At 53.4% G+C, this 13,064-nt stretch overlaps 1 protein-coding gene across 1 annotated transcript in view; it reads left to right on the top strand.

The window, feature by feature from the left end:
- Positions 1-13,064, top strand: part of UBASH3A (ubiquitin associated and SH3 domain containing A) — a 32,063-nt gene that overhangs the window by 16,690 nt on the left and 2,309 nt on the right. The window contains exons 8-13 of the mRNA XM_081138467.1: positions 1,063-1,162; positions 4,142-4,264; positions 5,586-5,678; positions 9,110-9,254; positions 9,932-10,038; positions 12,601-12,707. Coding sequence (XP_080994593.1) covers positions 1,063-1,162; positions 4,142-4,264; positions 5,586-5,678; positions 9,110-9,254; positions 9,932-10,038; positions 12,601-12,707 — 675 coding nt within the window. The remainder of the gene's footprint in view (positions 1-1,062; positions 1,163-4,141; positions 4,265-5,585; positions 5,679-9,109; positions 9,255-9,931; positions 10,039-12,600; positions 12,708-13,064) is intronic.

The raw sequence follows: 13,064 nt of genomic DNA, 5'->3' as shown, positions 1-13,064 counted from the left end.
GGTCTGCTTTTCAAGTTGAAATGCTCCAGGCTCTTCCAGGGAAGAAAATGCCCCGAATCCAAAACCTCAGCCCAAAGCACTGGGAGTACTTTGAGATGTTTGGTAAGCAGACGGCAGTCAGGGGCACGTGTGTGCCTTGCAACCTACTTGCAGATCAAGCAGGGACAAGGGAATGGGACGGGATATTTTAATATTCATTCTTGGAGGGGAGAGGCATCTTGGTGTCAGCATAGGCAATCTGTGAGCCACCATACTTCAAAGCTGTAAGACAAGACACCTTGCACCTGGAGCTCCTCCCTAGGAGGTGGGTGTTTACATCCAGGACCCAACAGCCGCCCGCTCCAGTAAGAGATGATCATAACACTCTCTTTGCCTTGTCCCTATGCCCAGTGTGATGGTATTAAGAGGTGAGGCCTTTGGGAGGTGCTTCCATCCTGAGGGTGGGGCCCTCATGAGTGGGATTAGTGCCCTTATAAAGGAGACCCCATAGCTCCCTTGCCCCTTCCACCATATGAGGACATAGCAAGACGTCTGCAACTGAGAAGAGGGCCCTCACCCAGCCAGGCTGGCACCCTGATCTCTGGCACTTCCAGCCTCCAGAACTGGGAGAAATAAATGTCTGTTGTTTATAAGCCACCCAGTGTGTGGAATTCTGTTAGAGCAGCCGGAATAGACTAAGACAAAGCATAAGGACTTGGAAGAGACCAAAGAACAGAGAAGCTGATGTGCTACGGTCTGGGTATTCCAGCTTCTTTTCATTTCCTTTACAATGAAAAGTGCCAAGGAGATAAAAAGTTTCCATAAATTAACAAGATTTCTCCCTGCAGTCCCCAGTCCTCTTCATTATAATGGTGTTGGTAAAATCGGATGGAGCTACGGAACAAGGAAGGGGGGATCCATCCTTAGGCCAGCTGTCGGATGACTAGGAGATGCTTTTTCTGAAGAAACCTAATCATGCGGTTGTTAAATTGCACATTTTAACAATGTTCGGCTATGCTACTCAGCTGGTTTTTGAACATGTCTATTGCTCACCGCAACTTTTCTTTCCTTCCTCCATCACAGGCCACCATCACGAGGAGGAGCGTGCTGGTGGTGCGCCACGGGGAGAGAGTGGACCAGATCTTCGGGAAGTCGTGGCTGCAGCAGTGCTCCACTCCTGATGGTGGGTAAAGTCCTGGCTGCCTCTAAACACAGAAACAAGAGAAACCTAACAAATAAGACCACTTCCCGAGCGTCCGAGCTAGATTCCCCGGGACCATTCTTTAGAGCGGCTCCCTAGAGCCTGTGCATGTGGAATGGACGCGTGCTACGTCTCCTCTGTAGGGTTTCATGGAAGCATTTGACTGTGTATGTTGTCTGCGAGTATCTTAGGTCAAATGAGCTGTGGAAGATGGAGGAATGGTTTCCATCTAAGCAGGTCCACGGGTGGGACACGTGGCCAGTCCACTTACTCCAGCAGCACGCACGGTATTTGGTTCGTGAGTGCAGCACTGACTTCCGAGCAAGTCACCGTGGCCTGCGTCTCTGCCCCCTCGGCTGCTGGCACGTGCCCTATCTCAGTTTTGTCGCTCTATCTCGCCCGGCTAATCTTCACCGTGGTGGTCATTTCCCTACAGTGCCTGGCTATCTTTCTCAACTGAAGGGCATATTTTTGAACATGTGTCTCACTCACCCCAACTTTACCCCTTTCAATGCCAAGACTAAGGACAGTGCTTGGAAATACAAGATACCCACAAGCCAGTCCTTGTCCTGAGGATCCACACCTGTATCAGTGCTCATCCCCTAATGGGCAGCCACAATTTCTAAGCCAAAGCTAACTGTATACTTGAAGGTATGAATGAATGAACACAGTGATAAAATCCATTCACGGTAACTGAGTTAGTCAGCCCTTTGGAACCCCTCCAGAAGCAGGCCAAGAAAGGGGGAAATGAATTGGGAAAACCATTGGCAGATGACCAGCACACATCAGAAAAATTCTGAGCAGATCACATCATGACTGAAGAGATTCCAAGAACCCAGAGAGGTAGCGCTGTGGTTGTCTCTACAAAACAAGGCCAAGTAGAGACACTAAGCGTCAGGAAAGGAACAATAGGACAATCGGTGAATGTGAGGAAGAGTATTTGGTCATCTAAACAAGGGATCAAGCCACCTATTAGGAAAAATATTTGAAGGCACTGGAAATTGCCAGCTTAAAGGAAACTCCCCGTGGATCTTTTTACAGGGAAAGCGTCCCTTGATAAAGTGAATACTGACTGTCTAATTCGTCTGCATTTCGCAGGCTGCACTGTTTAGTCTATTACAAGGGAGCATTTGGGGGTGCTGCTGGCCTCTCCTGATTCCAGTTTTCCTCTTGATCTCTGCTCACTTCTGGCCCAAGCACCCACCCCTCATATGGTCCCTGAGTTCCCAGTGGTGCTGGCCCAGGGCACCCCCTGTTCTGCAGATTCTGCTCCCGTCAGAACCTAACCTTCCCTGTAGCCTGGTTTTCTGAGCTCTGCTCTCTGCCTGGCACAATGACCACGGTGTCACTGAAGGCAAAAAGCCTAAATGGAGCAGGTTGCCATCTTTTGAATCACAGATGCCTTTGAGAATACCATGCAACAGATGGACCTTCTCTTTGAAAAAAATACAGATACCCCCTCCCCCAGGCCTTTGGCATTAATAATAAAGACCTATAGGAGCGGGCGGTCCTTTCTCAAGAACCAACAAGGTGGCGGAAGCGGAGTAGAAGCAGCAGTTCACCTGCCCCAGAGCAGATCTTGATCCGCAGCTTGACGTGTCCTGCGAGCAGCTGGTGCAGCTATGTGGCGCCCGGCGGTGGCTGAGCCCGGGCCTGCGAGGAAGCAGCACTCGCTGCTGAAGCACTTGCACGAGGCCAGGAGGAGGCCCCAGCCATGGAGAAGCCCGGGTGGTGAGGGCGCACTCGCACCTGGGCACAGGATCATCCTGCCGAGCTGCTGGGCAGCATGGTCGGCATGTGCAATGGACTCAGGCCTGAGATGACTGGCCTCTACCTGGCGACTTCTCCATTAGCTTCAGGCTGGGAAGCGCGGCCGGCCAGCATCGGGGCCAGCCAGTCCTCCCGCTTCATCACACTCAGGAAGCCAATAAAGACACAGGCTTCCCTGAAAATAATAACAATAAAGACCTTTAAAGTCGATGGTTCAGACGACATCTCTGCCAATGGAATTCCCAGGGAGGGAGCTTTCAGAAAAATCATGCGTGGAAACTAGAATCATGGCACGCAGACTAGCTGCTGCCTCCCTCTGGGTGGTGAAGGGCCCGGAGACTGCGAGGGGCTGGGAGGGGCATGCAGGACCTGCCGTGTGGTTTCACGGGTCGCAGGAGAGGCAGAGGGGCTGCTAGAACCTGTCATAGCAGGAGGTTTGGGGGTGGCTTGGGAGGAGCTGAGGTCTTGGCGTGGAGGGGTGTCCTCTGCAGGGTAATGGATAGTTTGACAATAAGCTCAGACCTGCCACTCATTGACCTCTTACTGGCGTGAGGTTCTGGGCATTATCTCAATGATCCATTGCAACATTTCCCTTTAACTGATAGAGGAGATTAATCTTCTGCTTTTAATCACACAACCAGCAACTGGTGGTGCCAAGATTTGCCCCAGACTGTCAGATTAAAGCTTGGGGTCAAACTCAAGGTGACCCTGGCGCTCTGCAGCCTCTGGATCAGGAGGTGGGGGGTCCAGCTCTGCTGACTAATGCACAATGCAGGGGCATCTCCGGCCATATGGATTCTGTCCCCATAGGCAATATGACATACTTAAGCTATGGCAATGGGTCAAATTTCACCTAATTAATTAATGCCAACTTGAGATTCTTATCAAGTTAAGCGTGGTCAGTCGTAGAGACACTTGCATGAGTGAATCTTCGGGAGGGGTCAGGAGAGGTCAGAGAGGGTCTCGGGATTCCTGGGGCTGAAACCTGAGTTTTCTGTATTTGAGGAAATGTGTGCGCAGTAAAGCAGTATTTTCTCCTCGAATCAAATCCACGTCACAGAACACATTCGAGACCAAACACAGTGATGGCAGTTCAAATGCTAACCATGCTTCTAACACGGGTCTCAGTCCTTGGAGTGCTGTGGCACTAACTCGAGGGAATTAAATGTCTGGTGCGTGTTTATGCTTTAGGGAGATACTACCGGCCAGACCTGAACTTCCCGTGCAGCCTGCCCCGACGGAGCAACGGCATCAAAGGCTTTGAAAACGACCCACCATTATCGTCCTGTGGAATTTTCCAGTCCAGAACGGCAGGTATGTTGGAGGGGGGTGTCATTCTATTAGGAATAGTAACAATAATCTCATGGCAATGATTGTCGCTAATGAGGGTTGAGCCCTTGCTACATGCCCTTGGAGATCAGTGTTAGCATTATCTCCACTCTGCTGATGAGGAAGCTGGGGCACAGAGAGGTTAAGTCAGTCACCCAAGGTCACACAGCTAGTAAGTGGAAGCTCAAAGATTTGACCCAGGGTTGTTTCTTCTGAGGCACTGAGGGAAGGATCTGCCCCAGGCCCCACTCCTTGGCTTATAGACGGTCATCTTCTCCCTGTGTCTTCATGTCATCTCCCTATGCTTGTCTGTCTCTGTGTCCAATTTCCCCCTTTTTATAAGGACAGCAATCAGATTGGCTTGGAGACGCCCTCATCTTAACTTGATCACCTCTGTAAAGACCCCATTCCCAAAGAAAGTCACATTCTGAGGCACTGGGGGTTAGGACACCAACTTGAATTTCAGGGGACGCAATCCAGGCTATGACGGCATCCACTGAAACCTCCTGACCTTGTATGGTAGTTCTCCTGAAGAAATCCCCTTCTTTACCACAGCTGAGGGCCTCTGATGTTGCAGGAGAAAGTGTGGTTCACAGGCTTGTGCTTCCAGGAGCTTCAGGTTTCCATCACTTCAGAGCAAACTACTAAGAACTTAACGCAGCATCCACTTGGTGGCTCATCTTTCTGTAGATCGGACATGCAGACACTGTGTGGCTGGGTTCTCTGCTCAGGGCCTCGAGGCCTGAAATCAAGGTGTTGCTGGGCTGAGTTCCCATCTGGAGGCTCTTGGAAACCATTTCAATCTCATCAGGTTGTGGGAGAAGTCAGTTCCTTGTGGTTGTAGGACTGAAGTCCTCACTCCCTTGCCACTGTCAGCCACTGTGGCAGCTCACTCCCTTGCCACTGTGGGTTCTGAGAGACCACCCACATTTCTTGCCACATGGCCCCTCCATTTGGAAGCCAGCAAAGAGTCTCTTACATGTTTAATCCCTCTGCCTTTGCATCTCTCTGACTTCTGTGACAGCCGGAGAAAATCTCTGCTTTGAATGGGCTCACCTGAATGGCTCAGGCCACCTGTGGTCATCTCCTTTCTCCCATAGAACATAACATAGTCACAAGAGTGCCTTCTCACCCTATTCTCAGGCTCCACCTACTGCAGGGGGTTACATGGGGCATGTACAGCAGGGGGTGGAAATCTGGAAGCCACTTAAGGTCCCACCCACCTCAGGTGGTGAGCCTCCCATTGGAGCTGCCCCCATGGGAGGCTATAATCCTACAGAGGCATTTTCCACCTGCTTTTTTCCAGGAGAAGCACTACTGGACAGTGGCATCCAAATCACCTCCGTCTTCACCTCCCCAGCCCTCCGCTGTGTGCAGACAGCCAAACATATCCTGGAAGGTGGGTGAAAGCTCAGTGAGCTGCTCAGGTTGCCTCAACCTCATGGTTCTCCAAGGGGCGAGGGAAGTGAGTGGAGGTGAGAACTGGGTGAGTGGCAATGAATGGCCATGTGAGTTATGGACAATTACGAATGAGCCCTCTCAGCACTGTTAGCAGGCACTGAGCCCCTCAGCATTTCTGTAATTGCCGGGACTGTAACTGAGCGCTGGGGCCTGTCATTGCACTGTCCACCTTGGGTGGCTTCTGCTATGTGTTTTGTTTGTTTGTTTGTTTGTTTGTTTTAAAACAAACTTCTGGGGAGGGACTTTCAGAAAGCCGGAGAGCTAGGAGCTGCTGTGGTCCTTCCAAGTCCAAAATGCATGACTCCCAGGCAAGGGGCCCGGCTGCTGGGAGCTGTCCAGCACTATTGAAGGCTGATGCATGTCACGAAGCCACGGGCCCAGCTCCTGGGGCCTCCACCTGCAGGAGGAAGGAAGGCCCTGGTTCTGGGAGCCTCAGTCCTGCTCCTCCCTCTGGACCCTCCCTGCCCTCCCGTGTCGGGGAGAGGGCCGTGGGGTAGTTCGCCACGCAGGAGCACGGCCGGCCCTCCACAGCGGCAGGACAGAGGGAGGGCACGTGGACACAGAGGCAGCAGATGGGCAAATGTGGAGGGGGCTTGCTTCTGCCTTCTCAGGGACACAGGGGTTAGGTCCTGCGGGACCTGCACAGGCACCTGGCAGACCCACTCCTCCCCTGTGTTCTCATCAACTTGCTGTTTCATAACCCCGTCTGCAATTTTGTGAGCGATTAAGATCCATTTTATCAGCAAGGAGCACCCATGGTCCACCTCCCACACATTTAGAACCCGGGGACAGTATCTGTGTCTCTTCAGCCTTGCAGCCATCTCTAGCTTGTCATTTCTCACTTGAACATGACAGCACCCCCCCGGCGCCCTTTCAGCGCGCTAAGACTTAGCCGTGTGGGTTCGTGTCACCCGGTGGTGGAGGTCCCACGTTAACCGCGTTGCTCCTCTGCTCCGCTGGGCTCGCAACTGACCGGGCCTGACGCAGGTTAGACAACCTTGTCGGCTTTCCAGAAAAACCAGGCAAGGGCCCGATAATCCCCAAATCTGTGCATTCTAATGGCATGTGGGAAGACGTGGCCTGGCTCTCACGTTAAAACAAGGCTTCCTAACACAACTCATCCCCTCCCCACCTATACAAACACAAACTCACACACACTCACTCACTCCACTTACACACTGACATCTCACTAATGCACGCACTCACCCGAGTGAGAATATCGCTCAGCTTCAGAGTCACACACTAGTGTTGGGGGGGGGCAGAGACTGAGAGAAGGAGACTTTTTCAGAGCAGTGATCCTCCCCCCACCCAGAAAACATGGTCCCATGATGTCAGGCTCCCTATTTTTGTGTCAGATCCAATTTCCCCACCCCCCTCATGGGCTCAGGAAGGAAGAAGAAGTGAGAAATGGTCCCTCCGGTGCTGCTTTTGCCGGAGGACAGTGGGACGGCAGAAATGGCCACATGAAGGCAGGGGGTTCCCCTAATAGCTGGGTAAGCCCTTCTCGGCTGTATTTGTTCTAAGCCTTCAATTTGAGGATTACTCTTAATAAATATGATGAAATAAAGCAAAATAGATATGAAATAATTCTCTTCCTGGACTGCTTAGGATTAATGTATTCCTAATTAGTCCGACAACTATAGTAATCAGATGGAACGCCTGATTTGTATAGGTGGGAGGGATGAGTTGTGTTAGGGAGCCTTGGGAACAAATTTTACCCTGCACACACACTGAAAGGTGTGAAAGGTGGCACTGGCCCCTGAGGTTCCCATCTCTCCCCGCCTTTTATTCCTGCCGTTTAAGGGGCTTACTTTGTTCTAAGCCACCCAAGAGGCTGCCACTTTCCCACTAACCTTCAACATCACTCATTTCCACGTTCAGCTGGTGGCCCGTAACGAGCGGGGGTGGGACAGCGCTGGTCGCCAGGCCGGCCCTTGAACTTCGGGCCGACAGTTTCCTCTTGAGCAGTAGACCTCTTCTCCAGTAAAGATCTCAGTCTCCGCTTCCCTACCCAGCCTCTCTCACCATGGAGCTGACACATGCGTAAGAAGAGATGCGATGTTCTTTTGACCTTAGTCTCGCTAATGAGAGAGGGGGAGCTTCAAAACATTTTCCACAACTGTACCCCTCTTCTGTCATGATTCGTGGATCTTCGTCATTAACATGTCTGTTCCAGCTTTTGTGAATATTTTCCTATTATTTGGGTCTCTTGCATCTAAAAGTGTTTTCTGACAAGGATAATGTCGGTGTCTTTGGCATGACCCCGCATTGACTTTTACTCCCTATGTGGATTAGCATCATCACCATCATTAACCGGCCTGCTTAAGGGCACAGATTGACACGTCCGATGCTAATTCAGAAAAGCAAGGGCACCGAGCCTTCTTCAGAGGTCTTCAGACATGACCAACCCGGTTTTCAGACTGACATGAGACACTAACACGCTACACTGTATTTCCATCCCATGTCCGTGACCATCCAGATGGACCGTTTCCCAGTGTGACCAAAGAGCAGTGGCCTGCAAGACGTCCTGGAAAGGGAGAGTGGCCAGTTCCATTTGGCAAACTCTCCCAACTGTTCCTTGTGTGACCTGTTCACAGTGGATGGGAGCCCCTCACAGGCTGGGGGAGAGCTCAGGAGCCCCGTCAGCCTGGCTTCAGTCTTTTCTAAACGTGCTTGTCAGGGAACCCATTTTATGGGCCTGGGACACATTTGGGGACTGGTTTTATTGCCAGCATTTGAGTTTAATGTAGTTTTATTCCATTTCAAATAAAAACTTTAAGGTCTATTTTTCTTCCACTGAAAAAGAGATGGTCTAACCTTCTAGGTCTTTTGGTCGAGGTATGAAACGCTTGGGGAGGGTGAATGGGGAGGAGTCAGAACATCCCAGAAGACGGCTCCCTTCCACCCACCAGCTTCTGCTCAGCCCGGTGTGTTTGTCAGAGTGACACTGCCGTGTGACTAACACCCTCCGGGATTAGCTCCATATTTTTCGTGGATCATTGGACTGGCTGGGTCCTTGTCAGTGCTCTCTCGTTCTTGACCCACGGAGAGGCCCGCTGCTGGTCTGGCTGTGAGTTGACAGGGTGACCAGGGCGAGCGCCAGGCTGGGCCTGCTGCTGGCGGTGCAGGGAGACTGGCAGGTTGTCCTTTCCCGGTGAACAGGTGGTCATCTCTCCTCCGATACCTTCCACCTACCTCACGGTTTTTGTCTCAGAAATAGCACAGCCGTGGGTGACCACAAACAATATTGGCCACACACACAAAAAATCACATTTTTGAAAGGTATTATTGAGACCTCGGAGGAGACTTATTTACATAAAACCAAAATGCACACTCAAAATGATAACCAGGTGTATCTGTCAAATGCAGAGCTGAAGCTGGAGAGGAAAATGAAGATAAGAGTGGAGCCCGGACTCTTTGAATGGACAAAGTGGGAGACCGGCAAGACCACCCCCACCCTCATGAGCCTGGAGGAGCTCAAAGAGGCTAACTTCAACGTCAGCACTGAGTACAGGTAGGCCGTCCCCGCGGCCTCGGCGCTGGCTCTCCCCGCGCTGGTCAGGGACGGCAAGAGGGGCCACTGCGACGGGCTCGCACAGGGAGGGAGGCTGGGCTCAGCTCAGCGTGGGGACCTGTAGCTGAGGAGCAGGGTGAGGGGTTGGTGGTTCGACAAAAAATCTAAGAGGGCAACGTAATTCTTGCTAAACTGGCCTAACAGGATTCTCACTAGAGGGGCACCCGGTGATCAGACCAGGGGTGGAAGGCGGCGGGGTCCGCTCAGGTATCAGGAGGCATCCATCTGATAGCCCATCTCCAGCGTGGGGAACTCTTGCTAACCTGACTTAGCAGGATTCTTGCTAAAATAGGCTGTAAAGGACAATCACTAAAGCCCAAAGCCCGGGCCTACTGAGCAAAGGGCTCAGAGCTTGGTCGAAGGGAGCGTCGCTGTCCTTCTGGGCCAGGGGCTGCCTCTTGGTCATCACACTCCCTGCGCTGTGCTGGGTGGGAACACGCGTGGGCCTGGACGCCAGCCCTCGCCAGCTCTGAGCACGAAACGGAGCCTGGCTGCTGCCCACAGGAGCCCTGCCTTGAGCAGAGCCGCCCTGGGGACTCTCTCCTTCTCCAGGGGACCGCAGCGCGAGTCCCCACCAAGCAGGCCAGGGGGTAGCTGCTCCCGCTCTCGCCCCTTAGGCCCGCGTTCCCCTTCGCCTGCCTCCTGCCGGCTGAGAGCTACGACGAATACGTGAACCGGTGCGCGGTGAGCATGGAGCGGATCGTCAGCAGCTGCCTGCAGGACGGTGAGTGCCCCTGCCGGGCCCCAGCGGAGCCGCCCGCGGGGGTTGGGGGGCCTTACCACTGGGATGAAACTGGACCATTTTCCCGAACCTGATTAACTCCCCCACCTCCTCCTGCCCACTGCCCAGCAGCACAGTGGTACATCGCTGCCTCCGCTCGCTGGAACCCGGCACGTAGACACTCCCCCACCACTCAGGCCCTGGGACCCCAACCCTAGGACTGAGAGTCCATGGGACCCAGGACAATAGGGTCCACACAAGCCACCTGTGCCAGATTCTTGGGAATCAAAGACACTAGGAACGGGAGAACCAAATGTCAGGACACATTTGAATGACAATGGGAAAAACGTCTGTATGCACAGATCGTCGAGACCATCAGAGGAATTGGAATATGGAATTGCAATATGGAAATATTAAAGAAAGTCTGCCGGTGTTGTGGGGTGTGATCATAGCAGGACGGTTGTGTACGAATGTGAAGCCCTTGCCGTTTGGAGGCGCGCACTGAGGCACACTCTGTGGGACGGCCCGATGTTTGCGATGTTCTCTAAAATAACGGGGGGTAGAGAACGGGTGATGCAAGTGGGCCAAATGTGACCACTATTGGAGTCCATGGAAGGGATGTGGGGTTTCGCCAGGCCCTTCTTTCATGTATGGAAATGTCCACAGTAAAAGTTAGAAGCCAATTTTATAAAAATGTAAGCCAGCCAGCAGGTATTAAACAAACAAAACATCACGGGGAGTCTAAGCGAAGACACGTTCTATTCTCGAGGAATCTGAATATTGCTGAGGAAAGGGGCGCGGACATCTGGAATATTAGGAATATTAATAACATGAGAAGAGTCTCAGAATAAGTAGCAGACCACCCGGCCCACTCCCCCACCTGTGTCCTTTCCGGCCCTGCCCCTCGCCCCGTCCCGGAGATGCTCGGGGGATGAAGAAATCTGCTGACAAGAAACATGGGGAGGAGCTGAGAGCCTGGCCCCTCCCAGAGAGTCCCCAGCACACCTGGGGTCCGCGCACCGAGACACCCTCCAGGAAGAGACCCCAGACCTTGCCTAACCCAGCACCCAGCACCCAGCACGCCCGGCCCTGAGGATGGTTGCTTGGCCTGTTTTGACTGATCTGAACCCGGGGGACACACTTTTGGAAAGCACACCATCGTGACATTTGATTAATTACCAAACACCTGTTGTTACAGTTATTGCCACAGGACATCAGAGGAAGGAAAGTGACTTTAGAGCCTCTCACCGAGCTTTTGGGGCCCCACCCCAGCCGCCCCCTCTGGCTGTCCCATTTCAAGCCTCCACCACCAGCTGAATGTCAGTGTCCAGGGATGATCCTTCTTTCAGGGACCCCTGAGGTCCTTTAGGAACTCAGATGCAGAACCATTGCTCTGTCCACTCCGGTGTCCACTGAGCACCCTGTGTGTGCTGCCCACGCTCAGCCAGCCGAGCTTGCGGCCAGTGGCCGCGGCCCTGAGGATGCAGCACTGACTGGTAGGAGGGCTGGGGGGCAAATGTGCCCCAGGAGGAGGAGCCCAGGAGCAAGGCGGAGGGCCCGGGGCGTGGGAAGCTGCGGACCAAGCAACCAGGGATCCAGCTGGGCAGGCGGGTAAAAGCTGATACCGAGCGATCCCCTGGCACAGTGGGCCCTTCACAGGCGTTACCGGTTAACGCCTCGCCTTCCTGCGGTGTCTGAAATACCACCTCCGTTTATACCACGTGGCTTTGAAGCTCAGAGGGGCTGTCAGCCTTGGCTGCCCAAGTGACCCTGCTGGAGAGAGAGCACAGGCCAGGAGTCAACCCTGTGCCTCTTCCTCCCAGAACAGCATCCTGACAACCAACCAGGAGTGTGGAGGCCAAAGATATGAGTGTGAAATGAATAGGAAATGTCACAGGAAAAGTAGGTCGGAGCTTCAGTCTGGGGGTCGCATTGGAGAATTTACAGTCACATTAGGAGGTCACCTGAACGGAAGGCTGGGTGTCAGTCAGCCTGGCCTTCAAAGGAAGCACTCGGTCTGATTTCTTCCTCTAGGTGGAGCCGTGAGTGCGGCCCAGACACCCCCCTGGCCTCCCCTCCACCCCTGGGGCAAGGCTGCCCAGCTCTGCTTTGTCTTGGCGTTGGCTCCCACGCCCTGTCACCCGAGGGAGACTCGCTCAGCCAGTGGACTCTGGATGTCTTTATCCAAAGTGAGTCATCAGCAAGCTCATTGTGATCAACTGCTGATAATTCTCGAGCTAATCGGATCAGGTCTGGGCGGCAGCCACCGAGACATCCCAGGAGAGGTGGTGGCTCAGATCAAGCCGAGGTCCCATCCCTGAAGCTGCCACCGCAGACCCTGCCTGAGGATGTGATACGCTGTGAAGAACCAGCCAGGTGCAATGAGAGGCAGGGCCGTGGGCATTGCTGAGCAGGGACCAGCCACGCCTGTTCTACCCTGGCACCTCCGGAGGCCTGGGGGCACCATGAGGTGGCTCCATTCCAAGAACTTTGGGGACCCCCCAGTCTAATAAAAGGTGCTCTCCTTGCCTGCTTGGACCTCGAGCTGTTCTTTATTCCACACAGGCGTTATCCTGATCGTGGCCCACGGCTCGGCGCTGGACTCCTGCACCCGCCCGCTCCTCCGGCTGCCGCCCCGGGACTGCGCGGACTTCGCCCAGCTGGTGAGAAAGGTACGTGCCCACGCTTCCCGTTGGGCCACAGAGCCAGGCAGCCCAAGGACGCAGGGTCATCACGCTCCCTTCTCAGAATGAAAACGAGTGTCCTGACGGCCCAGGGCAACAAAAACCCAGCTGTGCCCTGAGAATGTGCCCATCGCTCTTATGCACAGGGCAGTCTTGGGCAGGGGGCTGGTGGGAGAGGTTCGGCATCTTGATCACCAGTGTGGCAACTTTGGCCATTTGCTGCCAAGATGACAGGAGAAAAAAATGACACAGGACTTTTTAAAGGTCAGTCGCGCAATAATTCCTTGGAACTCCAGTAGTTGAGCAGATGGTCCAGTGAGGAGTAAGCGGTTTGGATTTTTTAAA

This window comes from Miniopterus schreibersii, assembly GCF_964146895.1.
Source record: "Miniopterus schreibersii genome assembly, chromosome: 5".
Classification (NCBI taxonomy): domain Eukaryota; kingdom Metazoa; phylum Chordata; class Mammalia; order Chiroptera; family Miniopteridae; genus Miniopterus; species Miniopterus schreibersii.
This window is presented reverse-complemented; position numbering and strand designations above follow the sequence as displayed.